This window comes from Dunckerocampus dactyliophorus, chromosome 3 (assembly GCF_027744805.1).
Source record: "Dunckerocampus dactyliophorus isolate RoL2022-P2 chromosome 3, RoL_Ddac_1.1, whole genome shotgun sequence".
NCBI lineage: Eukaryota > Metazoa > Chordata > Actinopteri > Syngnathiformes > Syngnathidae > Dunckerocampus > Dunckerocampus dactyliophorus.
The window spans coordinates 25336894-25354840 of NC_072821.1; the positions used below are offsets into that span (position 1 = coordinate 25336894).

At 40.4% G+C, this 17947-nt stretch overlaps 1 protein-coding gene across 4 annotated transcripts; it reads left to right on the forward strand.

Annotated features, from left to right (window-relative positions):
* The first annotated feature begins 363 nt into the window (after window positions 1–363).
* Window positions 364–11903, forward strand: rbpms2a (RNA binding protein, mRNA processing factor 2a). 4 transcript variants are annotated; one of them, XM_054771528.1, is made up of 8 exons: window positions 365–828; window positions 4326–4403; window positions 5844–5882; window positions 6061–6123; window positions 7005–7155; window positions 7547–7710; window positions 8847–8919; window positions 10873–11903. In XM_054771528.1, exons 1-7 carry the CDS (start codon window positions 775–777, stop codon window positions 8910–8912), a joined length of 615 nt encoding a protein of 204 aa, XP_054627503.1. In that variant the 5' UTR covers window positions 365–774; the 3' UTR covers window positions 8913–8919; window positions 10873–11903. The 4 variants fall into 4 exon arrangements, with proteins under 4 accessions (XP_054627505.1, XP_054627503.1, XP_054627506.1 ...); XM_054771529.1 differs by having other exon boundaries at window positions 369–828; window positions 7547–7695; XM_054771530.1 differs by lacking the exon at window positions 8847–8919 and having other exon boundaries at window positions 364–828.
* The last annotated feature ends 6044 nt before the right edge of the window (window positions 11904–17947 follow it).

Below are 17947 nucleotides of genomic sequence, written 5' to 3' on the forward strand. Positions count from 1 at the left end.
ATCAGACACAAACATGCCTTTTTTGTTGAGAAAATGAAAATACTACACTAAAAATTTGATCTCAATTCTATTAAAATTCAGTGTTTTTTTCTATTTGTTTATAGATGATTCATTATTGTCCTTTTAATTGTTTTTTCTTTATGACAAAATAAGCGATGGCGACGGTAAAAACAAGCAAGACAGAGTGAGTGCGTAAGTATTTACAGTTAGCATTTTGAGTGTGTAAGTGCGTTAACTGACTTGCTAAGTGTAAGTACGGAAGTGCGCGACTTGAGGCTGTGAGGTAAGGCCGGAGGAGGGCCGGGTCTTCCTGGCACAGCTGAGGCGGATCTCCAGCCTGATTACGTCCACAGCGGACTGCCACATAATTGATGACCTAATTGAGGAGTGGGAGGAGATGAAGAGGAGGAGGAGAAAAGTTAACTTGTTCCTCCTGCTCACAGTCCCACAGCTGAGGGCATTGATGTGATCGCAGAGGTTTCCAGCTTTTTACTTTCACTTCTTTCCCCCCATCTTTCACCCTCACACACGGAGCACAAATCCACCTTCTCACCTTAGCTGCGTTTCCTTTTTCTCTCACCCCTTTCCCTCCCCTTTTTGGGAACATTTACTCTATCGAAGCACCATTCTCTTCTGAAAATAACTTCACTGCCTCACTTCGCCACCTCAAGTTGAACGACCTTCACCGGACTGTCACCGCAGCCGCAGCCCACTTTGGGGCACTCTCACCCGGCCAGCACGCGCGGCAGCAGCAGCAATAGAAGCATCTTCAACATGAGCCTCAAAACGGACGCGGAGCCCAACAACAACGTCTCCATGGAGGAGGAGGTCAGCTTCAACTTTTTTTTCCCCCCTATCCGCACATTCAGTATATTTTTATACATTTATTCTTTAAGAGTACAATTCCATTTTAGTAAACGGCTCTTTAAACATTTAAGTTTATTTTTTAAATGTCTTTTAAAAATGTTAAACTGTTACCTAAAGGAGTTTAAGAAAGAAATGCTACCTTTTTATATGCTTATGTATACAACAGGATTACCAAAGTGTGGCCCGGGGGTCTTTTTTTGTTTGCCCCTCAGCACAAATAATATACAGCACTGTGGCCTACAGTGATTAGCATGTTGCCACACAGTCAGGACATCTGGAAGATGGACATCTGTGTTTGGACTTTGCATGTCCTCCCCGTGCATGCGTTCTCCGGGTATTCCAGCTTCCTACCGCATTCCAAAAATATGCATGTTGGGTTAATTGACGACTCTAAATTGTCTATTGGTGTGAATGTGTGAAAGGTTGTGTTTTTTTGTTTTTTTTTTTGTCTAAATGTGTCCTGCGATTGGCTGGCGACCAGTCCAGGGTGTACCCTGCCTCTCGCCCAAAGTCACCTGGCATAGGCTCCAGCAACCCTGATGGTTAAGCGGCATAAAAAAAGAATGAACTTTTTTATGAAAGCTAAATGTGGATGCTCTGTTGGTAGCTTGACATATAGATTTTAGCATCTTTTTAATGTACAAAATGCATCAAAATGGCCTCCCAAATCCTTAAATTGTTCTGGATGCGGCCCTCAGTTGAAAAAGTTTGGACACCTTTGGTACACAATATTTATAGTCCCTCATACAATGCAAAGCAAAATTCAAGATAGTTGGAATGCCAACTACAAAATCTACAAGTTAAATGCTTCATTTACTGTATATACAGAAATGAATGACCTTTTTTTGTATTAGATTTGAATTTTTTTTCTTATTTTTTGCGCAAGGTTTGTCATTATTTTAACTCCTTTTTGCTTTTGATCTATTTTAACACACACCTTTCTTACACAGAACGAGAGCAAAATGTAGATGACAAAATGTAAGCAAGTGAAATATTGCAAGTGTCAACATGTAAAATCTTTGATAATTATCAGTAATATAGAGTAGGTGTATAGGATTTAAATAAGCTCCGCTTCTTCCTACTTTTCAGACATGTTGAATTGGGCCAATGTAACAGTGATGTTCCTTAATGTAACTTAAGCATGCCTGAAACAAACATAACGTACATTAAAATATGATGTTTTCAGCAATTACATCCATGGTTTTTTTGTTTTTAAAAAGTTGACATTTCTAAAGAACAGTGTTGTCCAAGGTGCGGCCTGGGGGCCCTTTCTTGACGGGAGCTCTTTTTTTTTTTTTTTTTTTTTTTTATTGCCCTGCAGCATATTCTGAAAAATTAAGATTTTATTAGATATTAATTACACTAATTTGCTGGTTTACATTGGACTGATTTTAGCATCTTCAGTGTATCAAAGTGGCCCCGCATCCTTTTTATTTTTCTGTATGCGTTCCTCCCTGGAAAAACACCCTGGTATGAAGCATATTTCTAGCCACTTATATGATTTTAAAATAAGTGTTTCCCAACTTTGTCAAGAACTTCAGTCTGAAAATGTTTTTGGTTTGTTTTTAAAGATAACTGTTTTTAAAAATGTGTTATTTTTCATGTTGCTTTAAGAGTGAGCATGTTGCCCGTTTGCAGCTGCCATGATTTGTCTTTGTGGCCAGCAAAGTTTTCTTGACTGACTCCTTAAGAAGACACAGGAGGGGGACACTGCACTCTTTTGTTGCTCCTTTGTTCATTATCTCCATCAAAGGTTGTATACTCGCTCGCCTCCTCAGCCTAATTTCCTCAAGACTAAAGCTCAAGCGTCACGCCTGAAATGAGAGAATAAAAAGTAAGCTGCTTTTGTAAATCAATCTTTGAAAACCACTATCATCCGCCAGTTGAGTTGTTCAATATCGCGTCCTTCTCCCTAGTTAAGAAGGGAGACTTTCTTCATGTTGAGTTTTACACCAGGAAAAAAGGCTGACTGGCGGCAGGGTGGGGGCTGTGGGTCAGAGGAAGGAAATGGTGTCACGCTGTGCACTCTTGTCCAGCGCTGTTCCTCTGGCAGCCCCATTGTAGCCACGGCCTCCCCACCAGCTGAGAACTAATGGGTCCCGGCCTGCTCTGTTTGTTTCCACGGCCGTACCGGGCTGCACACAGTATTGGCCCTCACTGAGCAAGTCATGCACAACCAGGGGTCCCCAGCAGGATGAGAGTCATCTTGTTTTTCTTTGCTCATTTTTCTTTTTAGGGTTTATGGATGACCAACTTGTGAACATGTGCGTGTTTTAGCCGCAGTTTCTAACTGTAGCTAATTAGGGTGGAACTTACCAAGTACAGTAAATTCTGGTGTATAAGCCGCACCCACTAAATTTAAAGGGAAAAAACAAATTTGTACATATAAGCCGCACGTGTCCATGTCAAATGGCATAATTTGGCGTGCACGAGTCCGTGAGGACCAGGCAGTTCTTTAGTTGATAGGAGCCAATCATGAGCTATGAAGAAAAAAAAAAAAAAAAACTCACAAGCTTGTCAACTCATTGGAAATCGCTCGAGGTCATATAACAGTCTGACTCACGGTGTCATCTTTCAAAGCAAACTAAATTCATCACACAGCAAATGAACACCCAAAAGGTATACCTAATATACAAGCATGTATCAATACGAGTTTAAAATAAACAAGTTTTCCCATAATGCATTTGGTGTGATCAAAGCATTTTATTGGAGGACAAGCAGCATAGAACATAGATGGATGGCACTGCAATGCTGCCTCTGCCCACCAGAGGAACCCTCCCAGAGTGAGCATGACGTCACTGCAGTGCCCTATGTATGCGTTGCTCAGACACAATGCATTATGAGAACTGTGTTTTTCCATTTTGAACTCATGTTGGTACATGTTTGTATATTATACCTTTTTGAGTGTTCAGTTGCTGTGTGATGAGTTTGGTGCTTATAAAATGACAGTGAGTCACTGTTTTTTTATATGACCACCAATGGGTTGACAAGCTTGTTGTGACTGCAATGATTGGCTCCTGCCAAAGAGCGAGCTATCTTTTCCTGACTTGTGAGCGGCACAATATTTAAACTATTAGTTCTGAAGTAAAGTTTGGCTTGTACACCGGAATTTATGGTATTTTACTGGACACAGCTGCCAGACATCACCATATATAAATGGAGCAAAGAGTAGAGAAGCAACCAAATGTTAACACAAAATGTTTTCATTTGTATATGAAGTTGTGTTGCTACTGTTATGTTTTCGCTGTCACCTAGTTCAAAGGTCACAAAATTACAATAAGAATAGCGTGGGAAAAGTCCCATTTTTCTGTGCATATTTTCTTTAGTGGGTAATCCAAAAAAATGGGGTTAATCAACGTGTAAATTAAGATGCCACTTTAGGCGGTGGTGAAATAAAAAAATAAAGGTGTTAAAAATTGACATTTATGGGGAAAATTAACAGAGTAAACTGTTTTCAGGTACGAACGCTGTTCGTCAGTGGCCTCCCAGTCGATATCAAACCACGGGAGCTGTACCTTCTCTTCAGGCCATTTAAGGTATGTTACAGCATTGTAGGATTTATAAGGGAAAATGTGTGTGCTGTGGAAAAGTGTGGTGAAGAACTTGCAGTTTCCCCATCCTTAAAAGCCAATGTAGCTTCGTGGTGCAAGTGTATCAACAGTTTCTGTGCTTATCACTTGCAGTACATGGCAAACATTTTGGGCCTGTTTAATTTCAGCACCAATTGTGCATTCTTTTCCAGTTTCTAGTCTCCCACAAAGAATGAATCAAGCCCCTTTTTGAACATTGTAGCTGAAATCAAACAATCTTCGTTAATGAGTTCAAATATTTGCATATGGAAATGAGGCCACATCATTGTTCATCCATGGCTGTGGACTCTAAGCTTTATAAACACCCATCCCACTTGTGTCCTAACTAACCAAATTGGAAGTGGTATCCCTTGCACATGGATGACCCTGTGGAATGTGTAAATGAGTAGCCCTCGCCACTGACCAACCAACCGTGCATGCGACCTAACTCGCCCACCGTGGAGGGAAATATTGGAGCGTTCAGACATTGTATAAAAAAAAAAAGGCCTGAAATGTTTTGTTACTCATGCTGACCTGTTGCTGTACGCTCGCTACCTGGCAGGAACGTTGTGAGGAGAGCTTTTTTTGTGTGACACACTCAGCAACGTCCTAACACTCCTAACACAAATGATCCGAAAGCACAAACACCATAAAACACATGCATGACAGCAAATGCTGCAAATTCACAGAACAAAACGAGAGTTAGCCAGGCTACCAGGGGCTCCAGACCTGAGGCACATCAGTCTTGAAAGACATCAGCAGGATCCCCAGAGCAAAGTTGGCAGAATAACATGTATATGTTCGTTTTGTTAAACACTTGGATGCAAACTTTGGTTGCTCAAATACTGTAAAATAGTACATATTAAGTCTAAAGATTTAATGCGCAAGTGTCCCTCAAGTCTGGCACATGTGGTAGCCTGGCTAACGTTTTTGTTCCATGAAATTGCAGCATTTCTCTTATGCAGTTTGAGGTTCGTCTTTTGGGCATTTGCAACTTTCTTTGCATTTGATTTTGATCCTGCACCTTTCGTGAGTGCAGCTTTTTCCCATTGCAAGTGTTTATTTGGGTTTGATTTAGGATAATTTTTGTATTTGGAGCGTTTGATGTAGCTGTGCGTTTGCCTACTAATAGATTTTTAAGTATTTGTTCATCCTTAATTAAAACCCGCATTTTATTTGTACATAAATTTGGTCCATAATCTGCTAGATCTCAGTTAAGACACTGCGATAAATACAGCACACAGTAGCTTTGGTGAGGTAAAACGTTTGACTTAATTTTAGCATAAGAAATGCAACAGGCGTCATGCTGGCTGCCGACTGATCTCCAGCTGATGCCGAGAGGAGTTTATGCCTGACTTCCTGCATGTGACTACACGGTGGATAATTGGCTGTCTTTCTTCTCCGCAGGGTTATGAAGGGTCACTGATTAAGTTAACATCAAAACAGGTGAGATTCTCCCGTCCAAACTAGAAACTGTTGCTGAAACATTGGTTAGAATGTGCGTGTGATGCCAGTGGAGGATGCATCATTTTTAATGGTGATTTCTTGTATGTTTTGATTTTTATTTTTTTCTTCAGCTGTGTGGTTGACTGTCGGGTTTTTTTTTTTTCCTTTTGTCTTCCAGCCTGTTGGGTTTGTAACCTTTGACAGCCGATCTGGAGCTGAAGCTGCAAAAAATGCTCTAAATGTAAGCATTTATTTCTGATGAATGCACATGTTTTGCCATCCCCTTTTAAAATTGTGCTCTTGTTTTAACATAGATATAAAAACATTGGGAATGTTCTCTGAAAAATCCTCCCTCCCGTCAATTACCACCAAGTCAACTCTTTCTGTCTTCTCATAATTCAATGGCAGGGACTTTTTTGGAAAGAGACGACAATCCTGTAGCATTACGGTAGTTTACTTTGACCTTGATACACATCCATTTCTAGTCTGGTGTAGCTTTCCTCATTTTGCATATCACTGCTTTACTATGATACTTGTGCTATAGCCACGTTTTTTTAGTGTTCTTTGGACACATCTTCAGTAGTGTAACCTTATTTTTTCACCAGTAGGCCTAACACACTCTTATAGCCTAGACTTCCTTATGAGCATCACTTCTTAGGCACACCAGCAGCACACACAAACACACACACTCAAATACTTCTCACTTGCATGTGGGCACAGCGCTTAGGGCACAAGAACACAAGCAAGGTAAAACCACCCAAAAAATGCCACTCAAGTCTTGTCATCGGCCCTTTTCCTCGTCTCGCTCTCCTCCTGGCTCGTTGCGGTAGGATGAACTCCTGTCGCATGGGCTTATTGTGAGGGAAAAGAGATGTAACTATGTTGAAATACTTGAGTCTTGTATCCTTTTTTGCTTTTTCTTTTTCTGAAGTCCTGAACTGTTTTGCGGGAGGAAGTGGGTGTATTCTTCCGGTCCACAGGACAGAACGGCTCAAAGGATACATCCCGAGTATTGAAACATGGCTATAGGAAAGGAGACGGTGCGAGACTAAGTACAGCCCCTCAAACGTAGCCCACCTCCCTTACGATTCAATGTCCCCCACCCCTCCGTCTCTCCCTCAGGGCATCCGTTTTGACCCCGAAAGCCCCCAGACCCTGCGCTTAGAGTTTGCTAAAGCCAACACGAAGATGGCAAAGAGTAAGCTGATGGCCACACCGAACCCCACAAATATCCACCCCGCTCTAGGAGCACACTTCATTGCACGGGACCCATGTAAGTTGTACGGCTGCACCACTCTAGGCTCTCTCTCATTCACCCTCACTTGGACAGTGCCAGAATAAATCCATCCTGTATGTTATGGAATTACTGAGGTTAAAGGGTATCTAACAAAAATCTAACCCACCCCGCACATGCATGCATCATCTCGATTCTTCAGCCACTTTGCTTCCTTCCAGAGGGTAATTAACTTTCTCCTGGCACCTTGTAGTAGACATTCACATGTTGAGGGTTATAATGTGGTCAGTTACATTAAGTCCATTTCATGTCAATAAGATTACTTACTGATTGAATGTTTGTACCTGAAACTTATTTTTCGCGGTTCGTTACAAATGCCAATCAAAGATAGGCGAGTCAGCTTTCTTTCCACATGCCCTGTAATTCCCAGATGACCTGACAGGGGCAGCACTGATCCCGGCCTCTCCGGATGCGTGGACCCCTTATCCACTCTACACAACCGAGCTGACCCCCGGCCTCCCTCATGCGGCCTTCACTTACCCGGCGGCGGCAGCCGCTGCCGCAGCCCTCCACGCCCAGGTGAGGGACCAACCGGTGTGTGTATCTTCTATCTTACATGTTTCTTTCTTTTTTAAATACATTCACTGTTCTATCAAGCTGTACACTACAGTAAACAGTAGATTCCCCCAGTAATTGATACGGCCATAAAAATGTCTGACACACAGCCCCCCACCAACGTCCACTAGCTTGACGTTGACGTTCAACATTTGCAATAAAAGTGACGGAAATTATCCCTAAATGTACACAGAACACATGGTCATAAAATAAGTAAAATTATATACAAGAATGAAATGCAACCGTAATAAAAAAAACCTTTTATCCCTGTAGTTGTCCAACTTTTTGATTTATTGAATATACTGCATGTTCAGTTTCTTATTCAGACTATTTTTAGAATAAGCTTCACACATTGCATTCTTATTCGTATTCTTCGGGGGGCGTGTGCTATAGTTCTCGTGAGTTATGGGCCAAAATTTGTTTTTTTAAACCAAATTATGGGAATGCGTAACACTTGAAATGATTTGTGCTGAGTGTACTCTATCTACAAGTCAGTTTCAAAGAACACAACCTATCAACTGTAAGGAGAGCTTTGTAAATGCTTTAGAAATACAGTCATAGGCAGACATTTAGTTAACAATGGAAATGGAAATCACCTCTTTGGGTCATTTCAAGTTCATTGTGTGAACTCTTCATTGTAAGAGCACAAGAATGCTACATCACCAAGCATTGTGACATGGGCCTTTTTGCCTGGAACTTGTGGCACAGGAATGCAAGGTATTTGCTTGGAGAAATACTCCTGACCTAATGTAGCCAAGTGTGTGTAGGGGGGGTGAGGGGCTTTTTAATTAGAATCTGAGAAATTCCTCAAGTGTTTGCACCAATTCCCTGCTATGAGACTTGAGTGGCCAAATGGCTGCTAACCTTTTCGGGTATATGAAGTTGTCTGGTTATGTCACAGCTTCTGCCTTTTTGTGGAAGGAAAAAAGAGACCTCATTCTGTCACGGCTTTGGAAAGGTACTGGGTGGAAATGTTTATCTTCACATTTCCGTGCCTGTTCATTAGTGCAAAAGGTCAAAGTAGATATGTAAATAATTATGGACAAAATCCCCAGAATTAACTGTTTTAAGCACCAAGCCTCATTTTGGTCATGACTATGTTTGTGTTTCTTTAGATGCGCTGGTACCCTACTCCTTCTGAGACTTCCCAGCCCGGATGGAAGTCCCGGCAGTTTTGTTAGATATTTAGTGAGTAACCTTTTGGTCCAATGAGTGTTTAGACTTCCCTAACACTATCCACCTTCCGGTCATTGCTAACTTGATCTGGTGCACACTGGAACTGCAAAATGTGTCGATACAATTCTGAATGAGGGCGAAGACTGAGCTTGGTATTAATGCAACTTTTGGAGAATTTGTCTTGAAAGCTTTACATTTTTATTCTTTTCTTATAGTACACAAGCTGGGACTTGAGCTGAGCCTTTTGGTTTCTCTCAAAACAATTTTTCCCATGTGTATGTCTTTTTATAATTTAAAACCTAAAAATGAAAATATTTGTGACCAATTGACCGTGTAGATGCCATCAGGAACAAATTAGAGCAGGGTTAAGCTGTAGACAAAGGTCGAAAGTTTAACACATGTAATAAACTTAGGAATATTGTTCTTTCGGGTGACATTTCAGGATGAAGGTAAAATGCACTGACTAGGGATGGGGACATCCCTAGTCATAGTGCTGACATTGGCAGAAAAATTAGATCTGTTCATATCAGTATGTTTATCTGTGCACCAGTGAGATGCGCCATAGCAACAAGCTTGCTCCCGTGACCTGAAATCATTTCCAAGTTTCGTCTTTGAATTGTAAATGTGTAATTGAGTCTTAAGATGGCCGCTGCCGTTGTGCAAGATAAGCATGACAAAAGGACGACAGCCATGAAGATTCAAGGCACCTTTTTATTAGCACGTAGCTGTCACGCCAATCAGTCACAACAGCCATCGTGCGCAAAGGCAAAACGACACATTCCGGCCTTGACAAACGCTGCCCTGTCTAACAAAAGGGTCTCAGTAGCGTCACTTCACAATAAAAGTGCTGGTTATGTGATGGGAGTAAGACGTCTCCCTTTAATTGGTCATATTTTTTTTTTTTCAAATGTTTTGTTGCGACAAAATGTTTAAAAGATTATAGGGCACTTTTTCTAGAACTTACTTCATATTGCAGGGTTTGTCTTATTTTGCAGAAAGTGTTTTTGTGAAATGCTCCCAGTAGCCCAATGTTGACATTACGCAAGATGTAACGTGACAATTAGTTTGAGGGAAGAGCAGCTTCCGGTATCGGAAAGTCAATGCTGGACAGGTGAGCTTAATTTGACCCTACTAAACCAATGGTTCTCAACTCTTGGTTAGGACCCAGAAGTGCATTTTGGAGCAGTTGTCAGTGGGGTGGGGGCGCAGAATAATGTAATGAGACAATGTCTGTGAATGCACCTCACATTCTTGTCTGTGCTGTTCGCTTGCTACACTGCCGCGAGGTGCATTGGCATTGGCGAGTTTGTCAAGTTTGAGTTGGAGACTTAACGTGCTGTCCTTCCGACACACAGCTGCAGATATTTGCTGGAGAAGAGCATAAAGAGACAGCGTCTCGGCAGTGCAGCTCACATTGTGTTAGTCCCTTTTTTTTTTTTTTTTTTAAATATGAGAAACCAGTTGAGAACCATTCAACTTTTGAATACACGTGTCCAACTGTTAAGTGTTTCAGTACTTTTTGCACAACTTGCACAAGGAGCGGAATATACAATTTTTAGAATTTTCACAAATGTGTACAGTATGCTCCCTCCTCCAGTCTCTGTATCTGACACGCTAAGCTCAGTGGCCACTTTTGAGAACATTCTGTTTTGAAGCTTGGTAAAGGTGAAGTAATCTTGATCAATTAGGTGTCGTCTTAGTCTCGAACAGCATGACGGAAAGTAAATTGCTCACTTGTGAATTTTATATTCAGTTCTTTGAACAGCAAGTTGTGCAAAAAGTAGTGAAACAATGAACAGTTGGACATGCGCATTCTATAGCTTACAGATCAAATGAAGTTAGTCGGTTCATCCTGAAATTTCATCAGAAAGCTCAACATCCCTACCTTTTTTGAGTAGTGTATCTTTTATCTTGTCTTGTTTTACTCCAGTCATTGGAATAACAATGTTTCCCTGTTTTCTACAGGCCTCTGGAAACCACACCTTTGTCCAGTTGAAGTGAGGTTTGCCAAGCTATTAATTTAATCAGGTTTATTTAATGGACAAATGTGCATTAGAAACAGTATTTATATCTCCTCCCAATTGTGTCTGGGGGGGGGGGGGGGGGAGTTAAACCATCTTTGCTGTCGACAATCACCCATGTGCTACTATTGTGGTACCATCTCAGCACTTGATAGAAACTTGTGTTAGACTTGTCAAAGCTCCATGGACCATCGTTTATGAGGAAAATGAACACCTTGAAGTTATTGTAAAGCTAGTCTCTGTGGCTTACCACTGGCCCGGAAGGTTTAGATGCGTGAGTCGTTGCATGTTAAGTCTTTCTGGCATGAATTTAGAACAGAGTTCTGTTTATCCTGTTTTTGTTTTGTTTTTTTGTTAGTGTTTGTGTTGCCTCTTTCCTTTTTTGGTCTAGACAGCGAAATGTTTTGTTTTTCCCCTGTAGCTCCTTGGTCTTACCTCCTGTCAAAGCGTTGTCTCGCATGGACCTTGTGTAGGCATCCCCACGTTCATGACGACCCCAGTCCCTACGCTCTCATCAGTGTCATTATTTCAGCAAAATAAAGTACAAGTATTTTTGTACTTTTTGCGTAATGTTGTATATTTATGCATTTTTGTGCAACTAAATGAACATGTATAAGTTGGATGTTTAGTCGTCTGTTGTATTTTGGTGTTAAGTTTTGATCCTATAATCCTGTTTAAATAGTTTTAGAGGAAGAAAAGTGCAATTTGTTTAAATGGGAAGTGGGTGTCTGTCAAAATATTCAGAACGTGGCGTGTGCCATTCTGCTAAAATGAGATTGCTGTAAAACGATCTTTCAGAATGTGAAACTGGACTACAAACGTAAAGGGTTGCTTTTTGGGTGCCATTTTGAAATGGGGATGCAGGATTCGAGTGAGGAATTTAGTTTGTGGTTTAGAAACAAGTTTGTCTTCGTATCTGCTGTGCATAAGATGTAAACAAAAAATCCCATCTTATGAATAAAAGAAGTGAATGCATTTTTCTGGTTTATTTCTCCAACTGAAAGTTTGGAAATGCTTTAAAAATGTACACTAACACAAAAAAATGGACTGCATGGTCAGATGTTCACATCAATAATGCATCCCTACTATTCATTTGTAATGCACAGATGCATTAGTGTCTCTCTGCATCATGTGTAGCGTTGACCTCCACACTTGTGGGCTCGTATGCTGGCAAGACTGTTCAACCAACCATGATGGATTCCCACGGGACAGTGTGGACTCTTCTCAATGTGGCAGCTGCCTATAATTGTCGTGCTTAACTGTAAACATTTCCCTCACTGTGCCCTTGTAACATACACAGGCAGAAACAGAAGACTTGAACACTCAAGCAACATCCTACATATACCAGCCATAAAATTAGGTACACTTACACACACTCAACTTCTATCATGGCAGATGTAGGGGTGAGTGATGCCGTACAAACGGGTAAAATATTGCTGTATTACGTAGTTGTTTGAGCAAAATAAAGTCCATAGTGCAAAATAAGTAAACAAAAGCAAAAAAAATACTGTTGGCTCTCATTCAAATCCTTTGGCTTCTTGCCCCCATAGTGTGCCCAATAACTTGTTCCTAGAGTTTTCAACCTATCAATGCAACACACACATTTGAAACTAGAGTTGAAAAATATCACTCATCACACTAGTATTGATGTACTACAAAACTTCCCGCTAGCTTGACGTTGACTTCTGATTTTGGAACATTTGCAATAAAACTGACTGTAAATAGATTTTGCTGCAATGACCCTGTTTCGTGGTCACTCGTGACCCTTTATTTTATGCTACGTGGGTGTTTGCTAAGGTAATACAGCTTGAGTTTTGCATCTTCATCACGGTTTTTCAACAATATATTAAGTCATGCTGTTTGTGGTTGAATACACAGCCTAAACATATGCATATTTAAGTTGTGTTTGCCTAAAGTAAGCATTTTCCAGCATAAAAATATCTAAATGAATGAATACAAATATAAGCCATTCAAAAGAGACGTTGACACTCGTTCTACACTCGGCACGAGTTGTCAGTAATGTTACTATGTTTGCGACACAATCACCAGACTTGATCGCTGGATTAACAGGCTTTTATTGCAGGTTTGAATTATCTCAAAACAGGCACAATAACCCCTAAAAAAAAAAAAATTGAGCCACTCCTACTCCTGACCACCACTCACTCTGCTCCCCAAGGGGATAGTTGTCTTTATGGCTTATTTACTCGTATGTCTACTATACTGTAAAGATGACTATAGGGGTGTTATTTCATGTCAATAGGTGCGGTAATGTAAAAAAAAAAAAAAACATAGGTCGGAAACGGGTTTTCTATGCTCTAACAATGCAAATATTCCAGTTATAAATAAGGAATCCTACTTTGCGGAAATTCACTTACCACGGGTCGAACCAATTGACGAGAGATAAATTGTGTAAGCAAATAAATGGGCACTTTCTTGAAAGCAAGTTTACATTTGACTCTGACTTTTGCCTGTGCCACGCTAGCTCGTTACGATACAGAAGGACACAGATTAACATACTGTAGTTTCAGTACAATACATGCTCATTGGTCGTTTGTATGTACCATACAATCAACATCCTAAAACAACACACGGTGCAGTAATATGCAGTACATAATGCACGATACAAAACACCTTCAAGTATAACCAGGACAAGCAGAGTTCTTGCGTACAACTTTTTTTTTTTTTTTCCTTAAACCAACACTTAACCTTTGTTGCAAACACTTTGATATCAACATCTTCAATAACCTAACATGCATGTTTTTGGTCTGGGGAAGAAGCTGGAGTACCTGAGGAGAACCCACACAAGAAAAGGGAGAACATGTAGACTTTAAACAGCTGCAGAGACCTTGCTGTGAGGATATAGTGCTAACCACTTGTTCACTGGTTTGGATTTTAAATGAGAATATTTTAAAACAAGCTGAACCACAGGCAGTGCCATGGAAGCATATTTTCTGAGAGAACTTGCCTGTGTGTGCTCCTGGTGGAAATCTAAGTGGTTCATTTAACTTCATTTTGACACATATGTGGATTGACTTGAAATCAATACTGAGTGCAAAGATGGAAAGCACCAAGAAGAAGAGCATTTTCTTCTTGCAGATACAGCCTATTTAAGCCTATAAACACAAAAGAGAAAATATGCTTTCTGTAACAACTTCTATATTTAAATATGTATGTTATTTTTATACTGTATTTGTATATAAATACAATTTAAAAAAATCCCTCTGTTTTCATTAATTTTGAAAATATACATTCTATTCATGCACATTGAACAACTTTATATTGCACTACCTGGGCAACAAAGTCTTTTTTTTAATGTATTTCTGGTTTGTCAGGTTTTTGGTAAACAGCAAAAAGAAAGGTTACATCAAACTAGGCAGAAGCTTGTCACACACAAATGCTAATGAAATGGCATTGGAAAGTTAGCTAATTAAATTAAAATTCAAACAGTAAAAAATACAGGGTGTCTCATGTCAATGTGCCACAGCTGTGTGTAAACTGTGCCACATGGTTTAACGCAAGAAAAAAATGTAATAAATAAAAGCCCATGACGGTGAATGACGTGGCGTACATCTTAGAATGCAGAACACTGTTGCCCTCTCCTGGTTCCACACTTGCATGACCATCTGTCAACACATTTTTGGAGGCACTTGGCTGACTCCTGCTGGACTTAATTGCATGTGCACAGGTGGCAACCAAGGTTGCCAGTTTGGAAAATTAATTACAACAAAATGACATTGTTCAGTGTTCCTTTCTACAAAGTACATCTCTTATGCCAATCATATCTAAATGTACCTCCTAGGGTAGCAGAAGATGAAGATACGCTAAGAAGTTATATTTATTTAAAGGAAAAAACTGCCAGCATGTCAACTATGTGCTATACAGTATGTGACAATGTATTATTAGTGTTTTATCAATACTATTAACTGTTCAACTTTTTGTTATGCCTTTTTTCTCTTTTTAAACTGTTGCTATTATTTTTTGTAGTTTTCTTGTTTAATTGAATTTTTGGAATAAAAAAACAAGCACGGGCCTTACTGTGGTCTAGTGGTTAGCATGTTGGGAATTTCATGGTTTGAATCTTCGTTGGGGCCGCACGGTGGTCTAGTTCAGTGTTTTTCAACCTTTATTGCGCCAAGGCACATTTTTTTTATTGAAAAAACCCTGAGGCACACCACCAGCCGAAAATGCGAACAAATGAACTCTGTAGCCTACATTGACAATATAAAGTTGTTCTCATCACAGTGTCAGTGTAGGAATCAAATAAAAGTATTTTAGAACCATTCACAGTAAATAATATTGACATTTTTATGCACTCAGTGTGGACGACACACACAACGCTCTTCCTCAACAACTCTCAGTCTCTTTTGGAGATGTTTAAGCTTACTTGTGACCAGAGCATTGTTGGGTATCTTTTCACCACACACGTAGTTGTTTCCTTGCATCCCCAGTGAAAGTAAATCCAAATGAAAGCCAGCTAGTATTGCCTCGTGGAAGAGATTTTGCTTCAGTTATCCGTCTTTGCTTTCTTTTGACCTCCACTCATACTTGGGCCTTCATCTGGGTCCGATTTTTTTCCAGGGTGCAGTTCAGAGTTGGCATCTTTCCTTTTCAAAAACTAGTCCATCACTGTCATCGCCATCTGACGCATCCATGCATTGATTATTTTGCCTGTACAAAGCAATTAGCTACCTGCTGCCACCTACTGATATGGAAGTGTATTACATGGTTACGCTGCCGATCACTACTAGACAGCACAGACACTCGGCAACTCGGCAACGGCACATTATTTGCGGATAATAATGAGGTGAAATTGGATGCTTTCCCACGGCACACCAGAGAATCCCTAGTGGCTAGTGGTTAGCATGTCGGCCAACACAGTAACAGTCTGGAAATTGGGAAGACCTGGGTTCAATTCTCCCTTGGGCATTTCTGTGTGGAGTTTGCATGTTCTCCCCTTGCGTGGGTTTTCTCCGGGTACTCCGGTTTCCTCCCACATTACAAAAACATGCATGTTAGATTAACTGGCGACTCTAAATTGTCCATAGGTATGAATGTGAGTGTGAATGGTTGATTGTCTATATGTGCCCTGCGATTGGCTGGTGACCAGTCCAGGGTGTAGCCCGCCTGTCGCCCGTAGTCAGCTGGGATAGGCTCCAGCATGCCCCCGCGACCCTGATGAGGAAAAGTGGTACAGAAAATGGATGGATGGATGAATCTTCGTTGGATATCATGTTTTGGCACAACTGGCCCACCAGGCGCAGTTTGGACAACCCTGATATTTCTACACTGTCTGTAGTTGCTGGTACATTCCACTGACAAATCATGTACCTCACTCTGGCGGTCTGTTAAGCTTTGCCGTTCCCCTTTTAAAGTCAACACAATATTAGAGTATTTAATCATTAGTGTTTCTAGAATTATCTTTTGATCATTAAATTATGCCCTTTTTGCTAAACTTTTGCTGTAGTTTTTTGTAGTTTTCTCCTTTAATTGTATTTTTAGAATGTGCCAAGAGCCAATAAAACAGCTGCAGTCCGCAAATGCCCCCTGGGCTGCAGTTTGGACACCCCTGATTTACAGTACATTTGGTATTTCTACATTGACTGTAGTTGCTGGAACATTTTGTTTGTCCCATTCCACTGACAAATCCTGTACACCTCACTCTCAAACCCTATTCAACAAAAGAGCGTTGCTAATTTCACCTTTAAAACTATTGTTTGTTTGTCAGGATTATCTTATCAATCACAAAATATCAGAGCACCACTGGCTATCATATATGGTTTAAAAGAACAGACTGCATAAAAAATGTCAATATTATTTACAATTAATTGAATTTAAACACATAAAAATTGTGGTCATTTGTTGTTTGGCCTGAATAATATGACTGGTCGTCTCATTCTGTCTGGTATTCACATACATGTCCGTAGTGGGTGTTAACAGACACAAAAGCTGTCTCAGAGGAGCGATCAATAATTTGCAGTCATGGTGCTGTTATGATCATATGATAGCTCACATTAGAAGCTAAACTTTGCCAAACTGCTATCATTAGCTGACAACAAACATAAGTAGTACACGTGCGTGTGTTACATAGGGCATCGTTTACGGAGAACATGCAAACAGAGATACCCAACGGAGATTCGAACCCATGTCTTCCCAATCTCCTGACTGTGTAAAATAAAAGCATAATGCTTAGGTCATGCACCAAAGTTATAAAACATTGCAAAATGTACCTGCATTATTTTGTGACTCAGTTAAATAAAAAAGTCAGTTTGTCCAGTTCTATATTTTGTCATTGTAGTTGAATTAAAATAATGTTCAAATATCGTCTTGTCTCATTCTAGTGAAACCAGTATCGTGTATCGTCTTGTCCCATTCTAGTGAAACCAGTATCGTGTATCGTCTCGTCTCATTCTAGTGAAACCAGTATCGTGTATCGTCTTGTCTCATTCTAATGAAACCAGTATTGTGTATCGTCTCGTCTCATTCTAATGAAACCAGTATCGTGTATCGTCTTGTCTCATTCTAATGAAACCAGTATCGTGTATCGTCTCGTCTCATTCTAATGAAACCAGTATCGTGTATCGTCTTGTCTCGTGAGCCAAGCCTATCGTGACACCACTAGTTATTAGTATTAACTTTTTCTTGTTACATAATGCATTTGATGTTCTTTTTTAAACTTTTGCTATTGTTTTTGTAGTCCATCCATTTTCTATACCGCTTCTCCTCTTTAGGGTCGCGGGGGCACTGGTCTGGTCTGGTCGCCAGCCAATCGCAGGGCACATATAGACAAACAACCATTCACACTCACATCCATACCTATGGACAATTTTTAGAGTCACAAATTAACCTAACATGCATGTTTTTGGATGAAACCGGAGTACCCGGAGAAAACCCACGCACGCACCGGGAGAACATGCAAACTCCACAAAGAAATGCCCAAGGGAGAATCGAACCCAGGTCTTCCCGATCTCCAGACTGTTACTGTGTTGGCCAACATGCTAACCACCGTGCGGCCCTGTTTT

Bases quoted from the DNA above. Each gene is read 5' to 3' on its own strand.
- rbpms2a (XM_054771528.1), top strand. From the start codon at position 775: ATGAGCCTCAAAACGGACGCGGAGCCCAACAACAACGTCTCCATGGAG. The intron at 829-4,325 runs GTCAGCTTCAAC...AACTGTTTTCAG, and splicing joins ACGTCTCCATGGAGGAGGAG to GTACGAACGCTGTTCGTCAG. The intron at 4,404-5,843 runs GTATGTTACAGC...TCTTCTCCGCAG, and splicing joins TTCTCTTCAGGCCATTTAAG to GGTTATGAAGGGTCACTGAT.